The sequence below is a fragment of the Cherax quadricarinatus genome, chromosome 45 (assembly GCF_038502225.1).
Source record: "Cherax quadricarinatus isolate ZL_2023a chromosome 45, ASM3850222v1, whole genome shotgun sequence".
Taxonomy (NCBI): Eukaryota; Metazoa; Arthropoda; class Malacostraca; order Decapoda; family Parastacidae; genus Cherax; species Cherax quadricarinatus.
The window spans coordinates 12,232,483-12,254,804 of NC_091336.1; the positions used below are offsets into that span (position 1 = coordinate 12,232,483).

Here is a 22,322-nt window from a genome sequence, read left to right on the forward strand (position 1 = left end):
TGTAGGTAGAGGTGGTGGTAACAGCAGTAGTAGTTCCACTACTACTACCACCTCTGAACCAAGATTCCATGATGGAATCTTGATTCAGAGGACACCTACAAGACCTTCACGGCTACTACAACTAACCCATTCCTTTGGGTAGGACCTACTTCCACTGGGGAATCCCGCCTACCAGTGACTGACCTCGTCTGCTACATGTCCCTATCCACTGACGCCTATATAACTGCCAGTCTCCTTGCCTTTGCTCCAGTTTCACCACCATGATGATGTGAACACTAACCCCAAGGCTGAGGGACTGATTACTTCATCTTTTGTATATAGTTCTACTGTCTTCTAATTATGTCCTAGAATCTGTATTGATAAAGCCACTGAATGGCGAAGCGTCTACAATAAAGATATGCAGATGTTGCTCATGTCTTAACTTTCATAGGCCATTAGGCCTGCTGCAGTGTTCCTCCTTTCTTATGTTCTTATTAATGCTGAAGAAGAGTCCAATGACAAGCTGCCTTTTCTATAAGGGACACTGAAACATGCCTTTTTAAATCTATCCATATACATTTGCCCAACCTATTTTTTATGCTACCCAAGCCATATCTTTTGTAACCTACCTTTCTCATGTACCTGCTGACATTTCCACCACATGTATAACTACTACTACTACCCAGTACATCGGCAATCTTCTAAGGTTTGACTTATGTCCATTTTGACTTGCAACCAGTTGGTCGGGACCAAGCTCGGCCGTAAGCCGAGTGGTAGGTGTACTATATTTTGTAACTTTTTAATACGTTGCCTGTTTCCCACCGAAGTAGGGTGACTCAAAAAGAAAGAAAAAAAACTTTAATGTTGCAGTTTAAAAACTGTAGTGTAAAGCACCCTTCTGGCAAGACAGTGATGGAGTGAATGATGGTGAAAGTTTTTCTTTTTCAGGCCACCCTGCCTTGGTGGGAATTGGCCGGTGTGATAATAAAAAAAATAAAAAAAAATACTTTCACCATCACTCATACATAATCACTCTTTGCAGAGGTGCTCGGATATGAGTTTATATGTCCCTCCAAACTGCCAATATCCCAAACCCCTCCTTTAAAGTGCAGGCATTGTACTTCCCATTTCCAGGACTCAAGTCCGGCTAACTGGTTTCCCTGACTCCCTTCACAAAATATTACCCTGGTTACACTCCAACAGCCCATCGGGTTCCAAAAAACCATTTGTCTCCATTCACTCCTATCTAACACGCTTTCTGGAAGTCCAAGCCCCTCGCCCACAAAACCTCCTTTACCCCCTCCCTCCAACCTTTTTGAGTATGACCCCTGCCTCGCCTTCCTTCCCCTACAAATTTATACGCTCTCCAAGTCATTCTACCATGTTTTGGAATTCTTTTTTCAACGCACTTGTCGTATCCCACTGAGGCAGAGTGGCCCAAAAGGAAAAACGAAAGTTTCTCCTTTTACATTTAGTAATACATGTATATACAGGAGAAGGGGTTACTAGCCCCTTGCTCCTTGGCATTTTGGTCACCTCTTGCAATACTCATGGCTTACAGATAAAATATCTAGCCTTTATTATATGCTGTAATGTATTACAAGTTGTGTAAAGACTAGTTCTTGAAGCAGGTAATAATCTGCCGTTATATTTTAATGATATTCCTTTTCCCCGGGATGGATAATACAAGTTATTATTCCTAGGCAACACCATTGTCATGAAATTAGCCGAACAGACTCCCCTGACTGGCTTGTATGTGGCCAAACTGGTAGCAGAGGCTGGATTCCCAGCGGGTGTGGTAAATGTTATTCCTGGATATGGTCCCAGTGCTGGGGCAGCCATTGCTTCACACATGGATGTTGACAAGGTTGCATTCACAGGGTCAACAGAGGTTAGTACAATATACACTCCTTATCATATTACAGCCACCGGGGTAATTTTTTTTTTTTTTTATGCATGTTGAGAAAGACGAATTTTGCATTTAGTAGGTAGTCACTACGACAGACTAAAGTGGTATATGTAAGAATTTGGTGTAGAAAAAAATAAAAATCTGAGTCAAGATTTTTTTTACTATAAATCAGTTGTACACATAACTGCTCTGTAAACATGAATAATAGGTTCTAATATACAATACATTCATTCCCTCTCAAGAAAAAACATGCATTGCTTTTCTGCTGAGCTAGACTAATTTTCACCAGATATTAAATATCAGATGTATGGTATGGTTAATATTTTGCCAGATGCACAGTATATTAAGGAATGGGCTGTGAGAGATGTTTGTTGCATTAAATTTTTAGTGACTTAAGAAATCGTAATGACACGATTGCAAACAAACCATACCCCCGGCTGGGATTGAACCCGCGGTCATAGTCTCAAAACTCCAGCCCATCGCGTTAGCCACTAGACCAGCTAGCCACAATAAGATTCATCCAACTAGGTATATTTCTACCTAGTTGTGGCTAGCTGGTCTAGTGGCTAACGCGACGGGCTGGAGTTTTGAGACTATGACCTCGGGTTCAATCCCGGCCGGGGGTATGGTAAATTTTTAGTTTATGAAGATTAAAACCTTTTGACTGCAGAGCATTTTTAATAGTAATGCGTGAAGTGTAAGATAAGTGGATAAGTCCACTACTTCAAATTACCATCCAGTAAGCCTGACATCTATAGTGTGCAAGTTATTAGAATCAGTTATAGCTGACATTATTAGAAGTCACCTTGAGCATAATTTGATTAGTGAATCTCGGTATGGGTTTGCGAGAGGTCGTTCCTGCCTGACAAATTTACTCACGTTCTTCAATAGAATATTTGAGGCAGTAGACAGTGATAAAGACTATGATATTGTTTATTTGGATTTTAGTAAAGCCTTTGATAAAGTACCTCACAAGAGACTCTAAGAAAAGTGGCAGCTCATGGTATAGGAGGTAAAGTTCTAGCATGGATAGAGGCATGGCTTACCAATAGAAAGCAAGAGTTTCTATTAATGGGGTCAAATCTGAATGGGGATTAGTCACTAGTGGCACTCCACAAGGATCAGTTTTAGGCCCTCTCTTGTTCATAATTTACATTAATGACCATGATGAAAGGATTACGAGTGACATGAGTAAATTTGCTGATGATACAAAGATAGGTCATAAAATACATTGAGGAGGATAGCGGTGAACTCCAGGAGGATTTGGACTAATTAGCCCTTTCAGGGTTTCGGCCGTACTAGTACGGCTTACGTGCAGGGGTTTTTGACGTACTAGTACGCATAAATTCTAGCGCCGTCAAATCTCGCGGGAAAAGGCTGGTAGGCCTAGATGTGAGAGAATGGGTCTGTGTGGTGGGTGTGCGCAGTAGGAAAAAAATCTGGGACCCAGTGGTGCATTGTGGGAACACCATCTTTGTAAAGAATACCCACCATGCCTCGCGGTAAGAAGTTCCTCACTCCTCGGCGAATTGGGACACTTTTGTTCCCCAGTGACAGTTCTAATACAGATGGAAGTGCCAGTGAAGATGAGTTTCAAGGTTTTGGTGAGGTTTTAACCGGAACTAATGACCATAATATCGGTAATAGTGAGGAAAACCCAAACGACCCTCAGCCTTCCACCTCTGGTGCTGGGCCGTCTTGTTCACATTCAGTTGTACCAGAATCAAAGAGGAAACTCCTATTTTCTTAAATCCCAGACTCAGATGTGAGCATTTGTGATGATAGTGAATATGAACTACAAGCTCTTGAAACTAGTTCCAGTAGTGATAGTGAAGTGCAATATTCCCAAGTGAAGCGTCAGTATATACGACGATATATGCGCTCTGGTAGTGTGCCATATGCTATTCCAAGGGGAAGGAGTACATCTCGGAGTACATCCCATGGCTGTACAACAGGAACAGTGAAAATGATGATAGTGTTGCAATTGGGATGGAAAATGTGCATTGTGGTGGTAGTGGTGGTGCCGGCCGTGAGGCACCAGCAGTGGGCCATGCTGCCACCCACGCTGCCACCCACGCCGCTGCCTCAGCTGAACTACAACAAAGGCCACCATCCCCCACCCACCCACCACACCAGCCTCCACAACCTCCACAACCACAACCACCTGTCATTGTCCAGTACTCACCAGCAGACCGCACCTGGGATTGGCAGGAAGCTGTCAGTTTTGTTCCAAATCCCCACCAGTTTGATGACAGCCAAAGTGGAATACGGCCATCCTGTACACTCGGGAACAATGCCAGTGAACTGGAATGTTTCGAGTTATTCTTTGACGAACCCCTGATGGAAAGTATTGTCATGGAGAGCAACACATACTACGAGTACACCATGGCAAACACGATACTTTCACCAAAATCACATCTTCACCAGTGGAAGGAGACAACTGTGGCTGAGATGTATTTTTTTCTTTGCCACAATAATGCTTATGCCACATGTGTATAAGCAGTGTGAAATACTGGTCAACAGACCGCCTGACTGCAACCCCAGGTTTCAGTGATATAATGCCAGTGAATCAATTTGTGCTAATGTTACGTATGCTTCACTTCTCAGACAAAACCAGACCTGACAGGAGCGACAGGTTATATAAGATTAGGCATGTGCTTGTGTATCTGAAAGAGAAATTCAGTATGTATTTTTATCCCTTCAGGAAGCTTGTAATTGATGAGTCTTTGATTCTGTTCAAAGGAAGACTCTCAAGCAGTACATACCAAGCAAGAGGAAACTCTTTGGTATAAAGTTGTTTGTGCTTTGTGATTGTTACAGTGGTCTGGTATTGGATATTGTGTACACTGGAAGTTATACATTGCAAAATACCAGGAAGTTATTGGGCATCTCTGGTGATGTGGTTAGAACAATGATGGAACCATATCTTGGTAAGGGGCATATATTATATACAGATAACTGGTACACAAGCCTCACACTCGGTGATTTTTTGCGAGTGAACATGACAGATGTGTGTGGCACAGTGCGTGCAAATCGGAAACATATGCCCAGGTTTGACACTGGCACTCGTAGAGGTGAGGTGCAGGCATTTGCTGCCAATGACATCATGGCATTTCGGTGGCATGACAAACGAGATGTCACACTGTCGTCATCAGTTCACCCTAATGAAATGGCAGACACTGGCAGGCAGCATAGAGAAAGCAATGAACCCATTCTAAAACCTGCAGCTGTGATGGATTACACCCTCAATATGCGTTCAGTGGACAAATATGACATTCAGATTGGGTTTGCTGATTGTGTTCGCAGATTGTGTTCGCAGATTGTGTTCGCAGATTGTGTTCGCAGATTGTGTTCGCAGATTGTGTTCGCAGATTGTGTTCGCAGATTGTGTTCGCAGATTGTGTTCGCAGATTGTGTTCGCAGATTGTGTTCGCAGATTGTGTTCGCAGATTGTGTTCGCAGATTGTGTTCGCAGATTGTGTTCGCAGATTGTGTTCGCAGATTGTGTTCGCAGATTGTGTTCGCAAGAGTTATAAGCGGTACATAAAACTCTTTTTCCATATTCTGGACATTTCCATGCTGAATGCTTATAATATGTATAAGACGAGGACCAGAAACAAACCACCATACGGCGAATTCTGTTTGTCATCAGACAAATAGTATTCAAGTACCAAGGAACAGCACCTGCAATAGACCGCCCACCAAATTTTCAACAACTTCCTTCTCGTTTGAAGCATGGTGATCACTTCCTGGTAAAACTGCCTGCTACTGCTTTCAAGAAGGCTCAAAAGAGGTGTTACGTCTGTGCACATACAAGAAAACGCCCACGACAACGCAGAGACGCTCGTTTTATGTGTGAAGAATGTAAAACACCACTGTGCATGACACCATGTTTCAAAGACTTCCACAGGCTGCAGAACTAGAAACATTCCCTGTGACTGTATATGTGTATATAAAATATAGAAAAATAGTAATAAACAACATTTCATATTGTTTGTTTGGGCAAATATTTTTTGTAAACAAAACAATGACAACAGTGTTTATGCCCTTATTGTGTAGTATTGAAAAAGAAATAACTTACAAAATACTGATCATACTGGTCTCACAGGCCATAAAAGTTACTTGGAAAAAGAAAAATTAAAAAATAATAGAAATTAGTACATAAGAAAGTAAATAAAAGAATACCGGGTGACGGAAGTCGGCGATGTAGCCACATGGTGCCCCTTTTTCATCAACTTCACACCTCCATATCTCTGTAAGTATTGATAAAAAATTTTTGTTTAGCCTATAATGTTCAGTAAAATAAACTATTTTTCATAAGATTTTTTTTTTTTTTTTTTTTTTTTAAATTTGGCCGACCCTGAGAACAAGTCTCTGACAGGGCCTGTCGACCCTGAAAGGGTTAGTCTTTGTCTGAAAAATGGCAGATGAAGTTCAATGTGGATAAGTGTAAGGTACTAGTCCTTGGTAATGAAAATAACCCTCGAAGCTATAAACTAGGTGAAGTAGAGCTTGATCATACAGAATGTGAAAAAGACTTGGGAGTCATGGTAAGCAGAAATCTAAAGCCAAGACAGCAGTGCCTTAGTGTGAGCAACAAGGCTAACAGATTACTAGGATTTATCTCTAGAAGTATAAGTAACAGAAGTCCAAAAGTTATTTTGCAGCTCTATACATCACTAGTGAGGCCTCATTTAGATTATGCCGCTCAGTTTTGGTCTTGCTACAGGATGGATATAGACTCATTGGAGAACATACAGAGAAGAATGACTAAAATGATTTACTGTGTAAGGAATCTCCTGTATGAAAATAGACTTAAAGCCTTAAATCTCCCCACTCTGGAGAGACGTAGAATGAGGGGAGATAGCGTTAAGTGTATAAGTGGATGACAGGCGTAAACAAAGGAGATAATAATAAAGTACTGAGGGTGTCGAACCAGGTGAGAACCAGAAATGATGGATTTAAGTTGGATAAATTTAGATTTAGAAAGGACATAGGTAGATTTAGAAAGGACATACAGGGTTTTAACCCTTTCAGGGTCGACAGGCCCTCTCAGAGACTTGTTCTCAGGGTCGGCCAAATTTAAAAAAAAAAAAAAAAAAATTATTTTTTCTTATGAAAAGATAGAGAATCTTTTCCCGATCATAATGACACCAAAAGTATATTTCATGGAAAACTTAGGGAACTATGCTCTCGCGAAGTTAGCGGTCTCGACAATGTTTACGCATCGGCGATTTTGCCCACTTTGAGCCCTATTTTCAGCCAATTCCAGTGTACTTGTCGACAAAAATCAAAACTATTTTGCTAGAACTCCATTTTTTCTATGGAATGAGTACAAGAAACCACCCATTTACTGATTTCAACTATCCAATACAGTGGTCAGAATTTAGCAATTTTGCCAATTTCACATAAATTTCAAAAGATGCCAATTTCCGAATAGGGTTCAGAATGAACAAGAAAGACATTCCTGGCACTAAAATAACATTTCCTCTGTTCATTAGTCATGTCCCCATGCCCCTCTTACATTCTTTTGCATTCTTTTGAATTTCTATTCTCACAAAAAATATGGAAGATTTACTGTTATGCAGACTACTGCATTGGTGTAGAAATGGTATAAATATTATCAGTGCACTTGTGAAAGAATATTAGACTTGCCAGTTGACGTGTATTGGACGCATAGCATGATTTGTTTACTTTTGAACTTTGGTAAAAATCAAACATTTCTGCTACTTTAAGTGCAATTTCAAGGTAGTTTTCTTTGTAAAACCAGTCAAAATCATCTCAATTTCTGTAATATGTCTTCCATTCTATAAAATGAGACCAGGAAAACTAGAATACAACAATAAATACCATACGAAAATACAGTGCAAAGTCGCTGTTTTAATCCAAAAACACTGTCAGTTTTTTTTTTTTCTCATTACACACTGTGTGCTGCAGGATTTTTTTATACTGCACACACTGACCACATAGACCCATTCTTTCATATTTAGGCCTACCAGCTTTCTCTCACTAGATTTGAGGGCGTTAGAATTTAGGCATGCTAGTACGTCAAAAACCCTGGGGCGTAAGCCGTACTAGTACGGCCGAAACCCTGAAAGGGTTAAATTGTTCAAAGTAGACAGAAGTATTGGGAAGGGGGGTGGGGTGGCACTCTGTCCGTGATCGTTTAAATTGTTGCAGACACATACCGAGTCTGTTTGGGTAGAATTTACTGAGGGGCATGAAAAATTAGGCGTGATGTACCATCCACCAAACTTGGATAGAGACTGAGGAAGACTACTCTGGGAGGATATTAAAGCCACAAGGCACGATAACATTGTAATTCTAGGGGACTTTAACTTTAGTAATATTGATTGGAATTTCCTAACTGGGAATTTAGATTCTAACGACTTTTTAGAAGTAGTTCAGGATTGATTTTTGAAGCAGTTTGTGACAGAACCTACAAGGGGAAATAACCTGCTTGACTTAGTTCTGGCAAACAAGGAATCCCTTGTTAATAATTTAGAATTGCAGAGGAACTTGGTGCTAGCGACCACAAATTAATTACATTTAGTATGGAATGGAAGTATGATAGTAGGGATAACTCAGTAACAGTCCCAGATTTTCACTTAGCAGATTACGATGGGCTTAGAGAACACTTATCTGTTGACTGGGGTAATAAAGAGAGCTATCAATATTACAGTTTTCTGAACACTATACATGCTGCCCAAAGAACATTTATCCCGTATAAAGTAATTAGATAAAACAGAAATGATCCAAAATGGATGAATAATAGGCTCAAATATCTTTTAGGGCATAAGAAAGGAATTTATAGGCATATCAAAAGTGGCGAGTCATCTTATGAATCAGTATATTGACATTAGCCCTTTGACTGTCGAAACCCCCAATCCTGAGAAGTGTCCTGGTGTCGAAAAATTTTTGAAAAAAAAAAAAAAAATCTTATGAAATGATAGAGAATCTTTTCCCGATGGTAAAGACACCAAAAGCACAAAATTTGGTCGAAAACTTACGGAATTATGCTCTCATGAAGTTAGCGACCTCGGCAATATTTACAAATCAGCGATTTCACCCATTTTGAGCCCTATTTTCGGCTAATTCCATGGTTCCAGTTGACCAAACTCATAGCTATTTCTTTAGAACTCCATTTGTTCTATCAATTGAGTACAAGAAACTGCCTATTTACCGATTTCAATTACCCAATAACGTGGTCAGAACTTTGCAATTTGGCCAATTTCATGCAAATTAAAAAATATACCAATTTCAAAATAGGGTCCAGAATGAACAATGCAGACATTCCTGGCTCTAAAATAACATTTTTCTTTGTTTATCAGTCACATCTTCAGGCCCCTCTGATATTCTTGCTTTATATTTTGAATTTTTATTCAAACAAAAAATAGAAGATTTACTGTTATGCAGACTACTGCAATATTGTAATTGTATAAATAATGTCAACCCATTCATGACTGCATATCAGAATGGCTAATTGGACATTTATTGGACAATGACATCATTTGCAGTAAGAATAATCACTAAATCCCATCTCTGGCAACCCCCCCCTCCCCACTCTTCATAGATCTAAACTTACTCCCTGTTCAGTACATCCACACTTACTACTGTGCAATCTACATCTACAGGACCTTAAATTCCAATATTAAACTTGACCTAAAACGCTTTCTTGATAGTTGTGACAGAACCCACAGGCATAACACCAGACACAAACATCTCTAGACATTCCTCCGTGTCTGACTAAACATTTACAAAAATTCAATGTATGTCAAAGGCCCTAAAATCTGGAACACCCTACCTGAAAACTCTAGAACTGCAGACACATTCATCACCTTCAAAACTACCATTAGAAAACATCTTATCTCCCTGATACACCCTGTCAACTAATTACATACATGAATACCACCTGGTGGTTCACACTTACACTCGCTCACCCATTTGACCATAAACAGAAATATCAATCTCAATCTTAAAATAATGAATCCTAACTAGTCATAAGTTGGCCTCTGATACCCCAATACTGAAACGATGTGTTGTGCCAAAACAAAATCATTCACATTGCTAAACTCACAAACTAGTATTTAGTCACTTAGCCATAATACCAACTTGCCTCATAATTTGTAATATTTTAAAATTAAGAATTAATCTAAGTCTGCCCGAAATGCCTAGCCATGCTAGGTGTTCTAGTGGCCCCCTCTGTAATTAGTATTTTACTACATGTAAACTACACAATAACCAAATTCTGTAAACTCGGCATTGTAATCCTTATAGAGAATAAACTTTGAATTGAATTTGAATTTGTTTACTTTTGAACATTGGCAAAAATCAAACATTTCCCGTACTTTGAGTTCCATTTCCAGGTTCTTTTTATAGTAAAACCAATCAAAATCATCCCAATTTCTATAATATGTTTTCCATTCTATCAAACGAGACCAAGAAAACGAGAATACAACCATAAATACTATACAAAAATAACCACAAAGTCGGCATTTTAATTAAAAAAAAAAAATGGGCGGAGTTTTTTTTTTCTCTTTATGCACTGCGTGCTGCAGGATTTTTTTTATATGGTGCACACTGACCACACACACCCATTCTCTCACATGTGGGCCTACCAGCTTTCTCCTGCTTGATTTGAAGCTGCTAGAATTTGAGTATACACCTACCATCCGACTTACGACCTGCTCGACTTACGACCACTCGATTTACGACTGTGTTTTTTATGCCAAATTTCTGGGAAATAAACAACTATTTGTGTTGTACACAGTGTTTATCCTAAACCTTAGTGTAAAATACAATACTAACAACAAAAAGTAAAGTAAAACATGAAATACCAAAATAAAACAATAAAATAGTCATTACAAAAATGTTTTGTTGATATTCAGTAGTAAAGTTCGACTTGCGACCATTTCAACTTACGACCGGTTTCTCGGAACTGAACTCGGCTGTAAGTCGGATGGTAGGTGTATATACGTCAAACACGACGGTTAGCAAGACGTATATATACGGCTGAAAGTCAAAGGGTTAAGAGGGACGTTAAAAAGGAGATAAGAAAAGCTAAACGAGACTATGAAATTAAAGTTGCCAGGGATTCGAAAACTAACCCAAAAAGTTTTTTCCAGGTGTATAGAGCAAAAGTTAGAGATAAGGTAGGTCGCCTTAAAAATAATTATGGGCATCTTACTGACAAAGAGAATGAAATGTGCTTGATTTTAAATATGTAATTATTTTCTCTCGTTTTTTACACAGGAAGACACTAACAATATCCCAGTAATTAATTTTTATAGTGGGCCTGAAGGGGATAAATTATATAAGTCACTAGTGAAATGGTTATGAAACAAATAGACCGACTGAAGCAGAATAAGTTGTCAGGACCTGATGAGGTTTTTTCAAGGGTTCTTAAGGAATGCAAAATGGAACTCTGTGAACCATTAACTAGTAGTATTTTTAATTTATTTCTTTAAACAGGTGTAATGTCTGATATGTGGAAGATGGCTAATGTAAGTCCTATTTTTAAATTGGGTTAAGTCGTTACTGTCAAATTACCGCCCAATAAGCCTGACCTCAATTGTAGGCAAATTGCTAGTCAATTATAGCTGAGACTATAAGAAGCCATCTGGATAAGCACAATCTGATTAATGATACTCAACATAGATTCACAAGAGGCCATTCTTGTCTAACCAATTTATTAACTTTCTTCAGTAAAGCTTTTGAGGCTGTTGATCTCGATAAAGAATTTTATATTATTTACTTAGATTTTAGTAAGGCTTTTGATAGAGTTCTGCACCAAAGACTTTCTTTAAAAGTGGCAGCTCATGGCATTGAGGGAAAAGTGCTGTCATGGATCGAGTCATGGCTCACAGACAGGAAGGAGTGTGTCCATAAATGGGGTTAAATCCAAGTGGGGATCTGTAACAAGTGGCGTTCCACAGGGATCTGTCTTAGGCCCATTTTTTGTAATATATATCAATGACCTAGATGAGGGAATTACTAATGAAATGAGCAAATTTGCTGATGACACAAAGATAGGTAGGATAATTGATTCAAACGTAGATATCAGGGAACTTCAGGATGATTTAGACGAACTCAATACCTGGTCAGAAAAGTGACAGATGCAGTTCACTGTAGATAAATGTAAGGTTCTGAAGCTCGGGAGTGTCCACAACCCTAGGACTTATAAGCTAAATAATGTAGAACTTAGCCATACAGATTGCGAAAAGGACTTTGGGGTTATGATGAGCAGCAATCTTAAACCAAGATGGCAATGCCTAAGCGTACGTAATAAGGCACAGATTACTGGGATTTATATCAAGAAGTGTAAGCAGCAGAAGTTCGGCGGTTATATTACAGCTTTATACATTAGTAAGGCCTCGCCTAGGTTATGCAGCTCAGTTCTAGTCTCCATATTACAGAATGGACATAAATTCATTAGAAAACATTCAGCGTAGAATGACTAAATTAATACATAGCATTAGAAATCTTCCTTATGAAGAAAGATTGAAAACCCTCAAATTACATTCACTTGTTAGACAAAGAATGAGGGGAGACATGATCGAAGTGTATAAGTGGAAGATGGGTATTAATAAAGGGGACATTAATAAGGTCTTGAGGATATCTCTCCAAGAGAGAACCCTCAGTAATGGACTTAAATTAGACAAGTTTAGATTTAGAAAGGACATAAGAAAGTATTGGTTTGGAAATAGGGTAGTTGATGAGTGGAACAGTCTACCTAGTTGGGTTGGTAGGTAAGACACATAGGCAACAGTAGGCAACTTTATTCCGAAACATTTCGCCTACACAGTAGGCTTCTTCAGTCGAATACAGGAAGTAGGCAGGAACAGTAGAGATGTGAAGACGATGTAATCAGTCCATCACCCTTGAAGTCGTAGAATTTGAGGTTGTCAGTCCCTCAGCCTGGAGAAGTTCAGTTCCATAGTCAGGAACTATCTGAAGATCAAGCGACAGTGCAAAGACTTAAATACTGTCGGAAGGAGAGGTGCAGAGTAGTAGTAGTAGTGAGAATGTAGCCACTGAGAGGTCAGTGGGTGATGGACTGATTACATCATCTTCACATCTCTACTGTTCCTGCCTACTTTCTGTATTCGACTGAAGAAGCCTACTGTGTAGGCGAAACGTTTCAGAATAAAGTTGCCTAACTGTTGCCTATGTGTCTTACCTACCAACCTGTCGGTATTGTATACCATTTTGATGTTCACCTAGTTGGGTTATTGAGGCTAAAACCTTGGGCAGTTTTAAATTTAGGTTGGATAAATACACGAGTGAGAGGGGTTGGATTTGAGTGGGACTTGCATACGAGTGCATAGTTATCAGAGCTTATTTCTTGGGTAGCATTGAAAATTGGGTTGGGTAAATGTTTTGTTAGTTGGATAGATTGTAAAGGACCTGCCCAGTATAGGCCAACAGGCCTGCTGCAGTGTTCCTCCTTTCTTATGTTCTTAAGTACTACTGGTTTTGTAACAGTTGTGGCTGTATGGAACAATCTTCCCAGTAGGGTGATCGAGGTTAAGACTTTGGGCAGCTTTAAAGAGAGATTGGACAAATATGAGTGGGAGGGGCTGGGTTTGATTTGTCATTGGGTATGGGAGTAAATTCTTGGGAAGCTTTGAGTAGAGGTCATTTTGATAAGGACCTGCCTTGTATGGGCCAGTTGGCCTTCTGTAGTGTTCCTCCATTCTTAAGTTCTTATGTTCTTATAAATATAGCTTTAATTCCTTGGTGTCTGTGAAGACATGCATAAGAATAGAGGAACACTGCAGTAGGCCTATTGGTCATACTGGGCAGGTCCTTCACAAATACAACCCACTAACAGAATATTTGCCCAACCCACTTTAGTTCTACCCTAACAATCTCTGATAAATCCTCTAACTCATGTGCAAGTCGTCCTCAAATCCAACCCCCCTCCATGTATTTATCAACCCTAAATTTGAAACTACCCAAGGTCCTAGATTCAATAACCCTACTAAGCAGACTGTTCCGCTCATCACCTATTTCCACGCCAATACTTTCCTATATCCTTTCTAAATCTTAATTTATCTAATTTGAATTCATTAGTGTGGGTTCTCTCCTGGAGAGATATCCTCAAGACCTTATTTATATCCCATTTGTTATTACCCATCTTCCACTTACACACTTTGATCACGTCTCCCCTCATTCTTAGACTTAAAAGTGAATGTAATTTAACCTTTAAAAGGTCCAAACGTATATATACATTCTCTCGCATAGCGCCCCAAACTTACATATACGTTTCATTCGTCATTCATTCAACATTGGCACGATAAGCCTGAGTCGCCTAGACATAAGAGAATGGGTGTGCGCACTCAGTGTGCACCTTATGAAAAAAATTGGGGATGCCTGGGTACCACATGCTGTTTTTTTCCTATAAAAAAAAAAAACTTTTTTCCCAAAATATTCGGGGCGCTGTGCGGGTGAACGTATATATACGTTTGGACCGTTTAAGAGTTAAGGGTCTTCAATCTTTTTTCATACAGAAGATTTCTAATGCTATGAATTAATTTTGTCATTCTTCGCTTAATGTTTTCTAAAGAATTTATTGGATATCCATTCTATAATATGGAGACCAGAACTGAGCTGCGTAATATAGGTGAGGCCTTACTAATGTTGTGTAAAGCGTTAGTATAACTGCTGGACTTTTGTTGCTTGCACTTCTTGATATAAATCCCAATACATGTAATCTGTTTGCCTTATTATGCATGCTTAGACATTGCTGTCTTGGTTTAAGGTTGCTGCTTACCATAACACCCAAGTCCTTTTGCATTCTGTATTCTACACATACATTATGAAGATGAAAATTCCCAAGCTTTAGAACTCTGCACTTATCTACATTGAACTGCATCTGCCACCTTTCTGACCACTAATTGAGTTTGTCTAAATCCTCCTAAAGTTCTGTGACATCTATGTTTGAATCGATTATCCTACCTGTTGTTGAATTAGACGCATGAGCAACACTTGGGTATCTTTATTGAGGAAACCTTTCGCCACACAGTGGCTTCATCAGTCCATACAAAGGATAAACTTGAACAGGAGGAGAATGAAGTAATCAGTCCCTCAGCCTTGAGTTGATGTGGTCAGTTCATCAATCTTGTCTTCGTGTCATCAGCGAATTTGCTCATATCACTAGTAATTCCCTTGTCAAGGGCATTGATATATATTATAAACAACGGGCCTAAAACTAATCCGTGTGGAACACCACTTGTTACAGTTCCCCATTCAGACTTAACCCCATTTACGCACATTCTCTGCTTCCTGTTGGCGAGCCATGACTTGAGCCATGACAGCACTTTTCCCTCAGTGCCGTGAGCTGCCACTTTCTTTGAGTGTCTGACGTGGTACTCTATCAAAAACCCTTACTAAAATCCAAATGTACAATATCGAATTCTTTATCGTGATCAACGGCCTCAAAAGCTTTACTGAAGAAAGTTAGTAAGTTAGTTAGGCAGGAATGGCCCCTTGTGAATCCATGCTGAGTATCATTAATCAAATTATGCTTATCAAGATGATTTCTTATATTATCAGCTATAATTGACTAATAATTGACCTACAATTGAGGTTAGGCTTATTGGGCAGTAATTTGACAGTAATGACTTGTCCCATGCTTTAAAAATAGGAATTACATTGGCCATGAGTAGTAGTATGGGTAGTATATATAATTTTAATGTATTTTAATAATTTTGTCAAAGGCTGACTTACTTAAATACAGGCAGGCCCTGCTTATACAGCAGGTAAGATTCCAAGCTACTGCTGTAAAGTGTATTTCACTTTCAAAAACATAAAACAGCCTGAAAACATGTTTACACTATTATATATTAGGTGAGCACTAGAACTAGCCATAAAAAATGCACATACAGTACATACTTTACTTATCTTAAAATATTTTCATCGTTAGCTTAGTGAGATGTGGATATATTGTAGAAAGTTTTAAATAAATAAAGAATAGGTATAATTAACCCCTTCAGGGTCCAAGGCCAAAATCTGAAGTGGTGCTCCAGTGTCCAAGAAATTTTGAAAAAAAAAAAAAATGCTGTATAGCCCTTGGGGCTTAGCGCTTATTTTTGATTTTAATAATAATAATTTGAAAAAAAAAATTATTTTTTCTTACAGAATTAAAGAGCATATTTTTGTGAAGGTAATAAGACAAAAAAAAAAATTCTGATCAGTACTTACCGAGATACAGTGCCAAGAAGTTTGTCGAAAATGATGTGGTGGCGGCAACATCAACGAATTCCACATACGCGCATTACATTATTTTGCTGTTTTTGTTGTTTTTTCTTTTCTTTTCCAATTTTTTTCTATTCCTACTAACATTTGGGGCCTGAGAGACCAATACTGTATATAATGTATATATATAAACTCACTGTATTGAACACAATAACCGCACTAAAGTTATTATCATATTATTGTTTACCAATGTTTTTTATTACAATAAACATGCACAAATTTTGTATAATACTAATGTTCTATCATATATTTACATATTTACAATCACTGGACATGGTTTTAGAACTGCTGGAGCTTGTGGAACTCCTTGAAACAAGGCACCATGCACAGAGGCACCTTACATTCCTCACACATAAACCGAGTGTCTTTGCATCTTTGTTGCCATCTTTTTGTTTGTGCACAGACGATGCATCTCTTCTGAGCAAATTTCTTCTGAGTTGAAGGAAGTTGTATTATGAAATGATCACCTTCCCTCCTCAAACGCTTGGGTATATCCTGAGGAATTCGAGGACCGTGTTGTATAGCAGGTGTTGTCTGACAACAGACAAACAAAATTCACCATACGGTGGTCTGTTGCCAGTCTTTATTTGGTACATATTATATGCATTGAGCATTGAAATGTCCATGAGATGGAAGAAAAGTTTCATGTACCACTTGTAACTCTTACGAACACAGTCAACAAAACCAATCTGCATGTCACATTTGTCAACCAAGCGCATGTTTTGTGTATAATCAATCACTGTCACTGGTTTTCGAATACGTTCATTAGTCACTCAATCAACTTTGCCACTGTCTTGCATTTCATTACGGTGAATGGTTGTCAACAATGTGACATCTCGTTTGTCATGCCACCGTAATGCCATGATGTCATTGGCAGTAAACACCTGCACGTCATCACCACGAGCACCTGCGTTGAGCCTGGGCATGTGTTTACGATTAGAACGCACTGTGCCACACACATCTGTCTTGTTCACTCGCATGAAATCACTGAGTAATGGGCTTGTGTACCAGTTATCGGTATATAATGTATGCCCCTTACCAAGATAAGGTGCCATCATGTTTCTCACTACGTCACCTGAGATTCCCAATAATATCTTGGTATCTTTCAATGTTTTACTACCCGTGTATACAACAATATCCAACACCAGGCCACTGTCACAATCACAGAGTACAAACAGTTTTATACCAAAGCGTTTCCTCTTGCTCGGTATATACTGCTTGAATGACAGTCTACCTTTGAACAAAATCAAAGACTCATCAATTACAAGATTCTTGAATGGATAAAAGTATATGCTGAACTTTTGTTTGAGATACATGAAAACATTTCTAATCTTGTATAACCTGTCACTTCTGTCAGGCCTGGTTTTGTCAGAGAAGTGCAACATACGTAAGAGTAAGATAAACCTGTTCACTGGTATGATTTCACTGAAGACCGGGGTAGAAATTAGCAGATCTGTGGACCAGTATGCTTTTATATTATGCTTATAGACTTGAGGCATAAGCATTATTGTTGCAAAAAGCAAATACATTTCTGCAACAGTCTTCTTTTTCCACCTGTGTAGTCTTGACTGTGGTGCTATGACCGTATTTGCCATGGTGTACTCAAAATACTTATTACTTTCCCTGACAATAATTTCCATCACTGGCTGGTCAAAGAATAATTCAAAGAATTCCAGTTCATTGGCCGTGGTTCCAAGGGGACAAGTAGGTAGAATTCCACTTTGAGAGTCATCAAAGTGGTGAGGCTTGGGAACAAAATTGGGATTTTGCTGCCAATCCCACATACGGTTTGCTGGTGGATACTGGACATCATAGGCTGGTTGTGCGGGTGGTTGTGGTGGGCTGGTGGCTGGCGCTCCGCTTTGTCCTTGAACTGACGAGTCAGCAGCGTGGGTCCTAGCGTGGCCTGGTGAGTCACGCATGGCGGTGCCACTACCATCACCACTAACACCATCCACTGATGCCTGTGGTCTATCCATGCCAAATGTAGCCACATCATCCTCACTATCACTACCTAAAACTGGTGTTGGGCCACGGGATGTACTCCGGGATGTACTCCGTCCCCTGGGCACAGCATAGGGTACACTACTCGAGCGCATGCGGCGGCAAACATACCGACGCTTCACTGGTGAATATGATTCCTCACTATCGCTACTCGAATGATCGTCGAGTGCAATAAAATCACAGTCCACATCACTATCATCATCATTACTGAAGTCAGAGGCCTGGCCACGCGAAAATATTAGTTTTCTCTTGCGATGAGGAACAACCGACCGTGAGTCACGAGTGCCCACACCAGAGGTAGAAGGTTGAGGATCGTCAGGGTTTTCTGCACTATTATCGATATCCTGGTCATTCTTTTCGGTCACTAACTGATCAAAGCCGTAGAATTCGTCTTCATTTCCACTTCCGTCAGTGTCGGAACTATCAGATAGGAAGAGGAGAGTCCCAATTTTCCGGGGAGTGAGAGCTGACTTGCGACGAGGCATGGTGAACAAGGGTAACTGAGCCGACGTTCCCACAATGCTATGCGGGCGCCTAGATTTTTTGTTTATGGTGCACACCCACCACGCAGACCCGTTCTCTCACATGTAGGCCTATGAGCGTTTTTGCGCTAAATTTGACGGCGCTAGAATTTTGGCATAGATCTACAGTTTGGACACAACGTAAAGCCGTTGATCTACGGGACGGACCCTGAAAGGGTTAAAAACTGCTACATTGATGAAATGTTTTCAATCAGGGCCCTCCTGTATGTTGGTTATTTTTTTATGGAACTTTTGGTTTTAAATTTCAGAGGTATTGAATGACTATTGGGTTTCAGTGCTTCACAACTTTTATGAATCTTACATAAAATACATACTATACAAAATCAGCTGATTAGTGATATTTATGAAATTTAATTATTGTACAGTAGAACATTTTTTTTTTTTTCAACGAACTGGCCGTATCCGACTGAGGCAGGGCGACCTAAAGAGAATAAAGTTTTTCTTTTTAAATTTATTAATTCATACAGGAGGAAGGGTAGCTTTTTTTTTTTTTCTTTTTCTCAACAAGTCGGCCATCTCCCACAGAGGAAGGGTGACCCAAAAAAGGAAGAAAATCCCCAAAAAGAAAATGCTTTCATCATCATTCAACACTTTCACCACACTCACACATTATCACTGTTTTTGCAGAGATGCTCAGAATACAACAGTTTAGAAGCATATACGTATAAAGATACACAACATATCCCTCCAAACTGCCAATATCCCAAACCCCTCCTTTAAAGTGCAGGCATTGTACTTCCCATTTCCAGGACTCGAGTCCGACTATATGAAATTTATATATACAGTATTCTATATATTTTTCTACATTTGTTTAAAACATTTTAGATTGGACACCTGATTCAGCAAGCTGCAGGAGCTAGCAACTTAAAACGTGTTACATTGGAACTTGGAGGAAAGAGTCCAAATATTATTTTTAAAGATGCTGATTTGGAGTATGCTGTTGAACAGTCTCATTTTGGAGTATTTTTCAATCAGGTTCGTAAGCAGCATTCATTGTGATTACTATCTGTATCTGATTCCTTATTCCAATGAAAAGTGCCTTCACTTGTGACCTTGTAGAATCCTCTTGTGTAACAAATTCCAAATTTTAAATGTAATTTTTCTGCCTTTTTCCTTAATGTGTTTGGCACGTGCTAAATAATTTAAGCCAAGGTGATTTTTTTGGACTTATTTTTTATTTCGTCTTGTAACTGAATACGTTTTCTGAAAGCCATAGTGCTGAACAGTTAACTTGAAGTAATTCTCCAGTAGAGGTGAAAAACATTTCAAAACAGCATACTCATTGAAACGAGCAAGAACTGTTCCATTTTGAAATGCACACTATACCTGTGCTTGGCAAGGCTACTAGAAACTGGCCATCAGGTAAATTAAGACATTTAGATATTGAGGAAATATGTTGGAAATAATAAAAATGTTTTACAGGGTCAGTGTTGCTGTGCTGGAACAAGGATCTTTGTTGAAGATTCTGTGTATGATGAATTTGTTGAGCGTAGTGTTGAGCGTGCCAAGATTCGCAGTGTTGGTGATCCATTTGACTTCAAGACTGAACAAGGACCACAGGTAATTTTTCTTATTTTTTTTTTTACACTTGAGTATATAGAGTAAATGTATTTTTGGTTTTCCTCATTTTCTAAGAATTAAGATAGTCTTATGCTCTCATAGCATGTACAGTGTACATGTACAGACCTAGCTGACATCAATAACTACTATATAGATATAGGATCTTTCTTCTTTCAACAAGCTGGCCGTATCCCACCGAAGCAGGATGGCCCAAAAACAAATACAAAAGTCTCTCTCTTTAACTTCAGTAATGTATATAGGAGAAGGGGTTACTAGCCTCTTGCTTCTGGCAGTTTAGTCACCTCTTATGATACACGTGGCTTACAGAGGAAGAATTCTATTCCACTTCCCCATAGAGATAAGAGGAAATAAACAAGAACAAGAACAAGAACTAGTAAGAAAATAGAAGAAAACCAAGAGGGGTGTGTGTGTATTGGGTAGATGGTGGGAATATTTTGAGGAACTTTTAAATGTTGATGAAAAAAGGGAGGCAGTAATTTCATGTACTGGCCAGGGAGGTACAGCATCTTTTAGAAGTGAAGAAGAGCAGGATGTGAGTGTGGGGGGAGGTGCCCGAGGCATTATGTACAATGAAAGGGGGGGTAGAGCAGCTGGAACTGATGGGATTATGACAGAAATGTTAAAAGCTGGGGGGGATATAGAGTTGGAGGGGTTGATATTTTTGTTCAATAAATGTATGAAAGAGGGAAGGTACCTAGGGATTGGCAGAGAGTATGTATAGTTCTTTTATATAAATTGAAGGGGGACAAAAGAGATTGTAAAAATTATAGGGGAATAAGTTTACTGAGTATACCAGGGAAAGTGTACAGTAGGGTTATTATTGAAAGAATTAGAGGTTAGACAGAGAATAGGATTACAGATGAGCAAGGAGGCTTTAGAGTGGGTAGGGGATGTGTAGATAAAGTGTTTACATTGAAGCATTTATTTTTTTTCCAACAAACCGGCTGTATCCCACCAAGGCAGGGTGGCCCAAAAAGAAAAACAAAAGTTTCTTTAAATTTAGTAATTTATACAGGAGAAGGGGTTACTAGGCCCTTGCTCCCAGCATTTTAGTCTTCTCTTACAACACGCATGGCTTACGGAGGAAGAATTCTGTTCCACTTCCCCATGGAGATAAGAGGAAATAAACAAGAACAAGAACTAGAAAGAAAATAGAAGAGGGGTGTGTTTACATATGCTTGTACATGCATGTGTAGTGTGACCTAAGTGTAAGTAGAAGTAGCAAGATGTACCTGAGATCTTGCATGTTTAAGAGACAGAAAAAAGACACCAGCAATCCTACCATCATGTAAAACAATTACAGGCTTTCGTTTTACACTCACTTGGCAGGACAGTAGTACCTCCCTGGGCGGTTGATGTCTACCAACCTACTACCTACTGAAGCATATATGTGAACAGTATTTAGTTAAAGGTAGGGAAGTTTTCATTGCATTTATAGATTTAGAAAAGGCATATGATAGTGGATAGGGGAGCAATGTGGCAGATGTTGTAAGTATATGGAATAGTTAGTAAGTTACTAAATGCTGTAAAGAGTTTTGAGAGGTTAGTGAGGCTCAGGTTAGGGTGTGTAAAGTTTATTTCTTTGTAAAGGTTACAATGTGTAATTACAATTTTGATTTGCTAAGTACAAAGATAACCACTATCTTTGATGTGTAATGACTGGTCCATTGATAAGCTTAAGTTTTTCAAAACTGTCAGAGGTCTTAAGTTTGGATCTAAGGTCAAGGAGAAACTGATAAGAAGACTGAACCTCAGCATTTACCTTCTCATTAGTCCATAAGTCATGAAGGATGGACAATGGACCTCTGGCCTGTCTATCATTGAGAAGTTCAAAAGGTGAAAACCCCAAATTGTCACTGGGAACTTCCCTCATGGCAAACAAAGCACAGGGTAGGTAACGATGCCACTCCTTAGGTTTAAGGGAGCAAAGTTTCCTTAAAATGGATTTGAGAATTGAATGCTGGCGCTCAATCCTCCCATTAAAGCTGGGATGATATGGTGTTGTGAAGAGAGGTTTCACTCTCAGAGATTGGTAGAGATGTTGCATT

General features: G+C 39.2%; 1 protein-coding gene across 1 annotated transcript in view; it reads left to right on the forward strand.

Moving 5' to 3' along the window:
- The window catches only part of LOC128694845 (aldehyde dehydrogenase, mitochondrial), a 38,429-nt gene extending 18,116 nt beyond the window's left edge, over positions 1-20,313 (forward strand). The window contains exons 5-7 of the mRNA XM_070094296.1: positions 1,683-1,870; positions 19,519-19,668; positions 20,116-20,313. Coding sequence (XP_069950397.1) covers positions 1,683-1,870; positions 19,519-19,668; positions 20,116-20,298 — 521 coding nt within the window. The 3' untranslated portion in view covers positions 20,299-20,313. The remainder of the gene's footprint in view (positions 1-1,682; positions 1,871-19,518; positions 19,669-20,115) is intronic.
- The last annotated feature ends 2,009 nt before the right edge of the window (positions 20,314-22,322 follow it).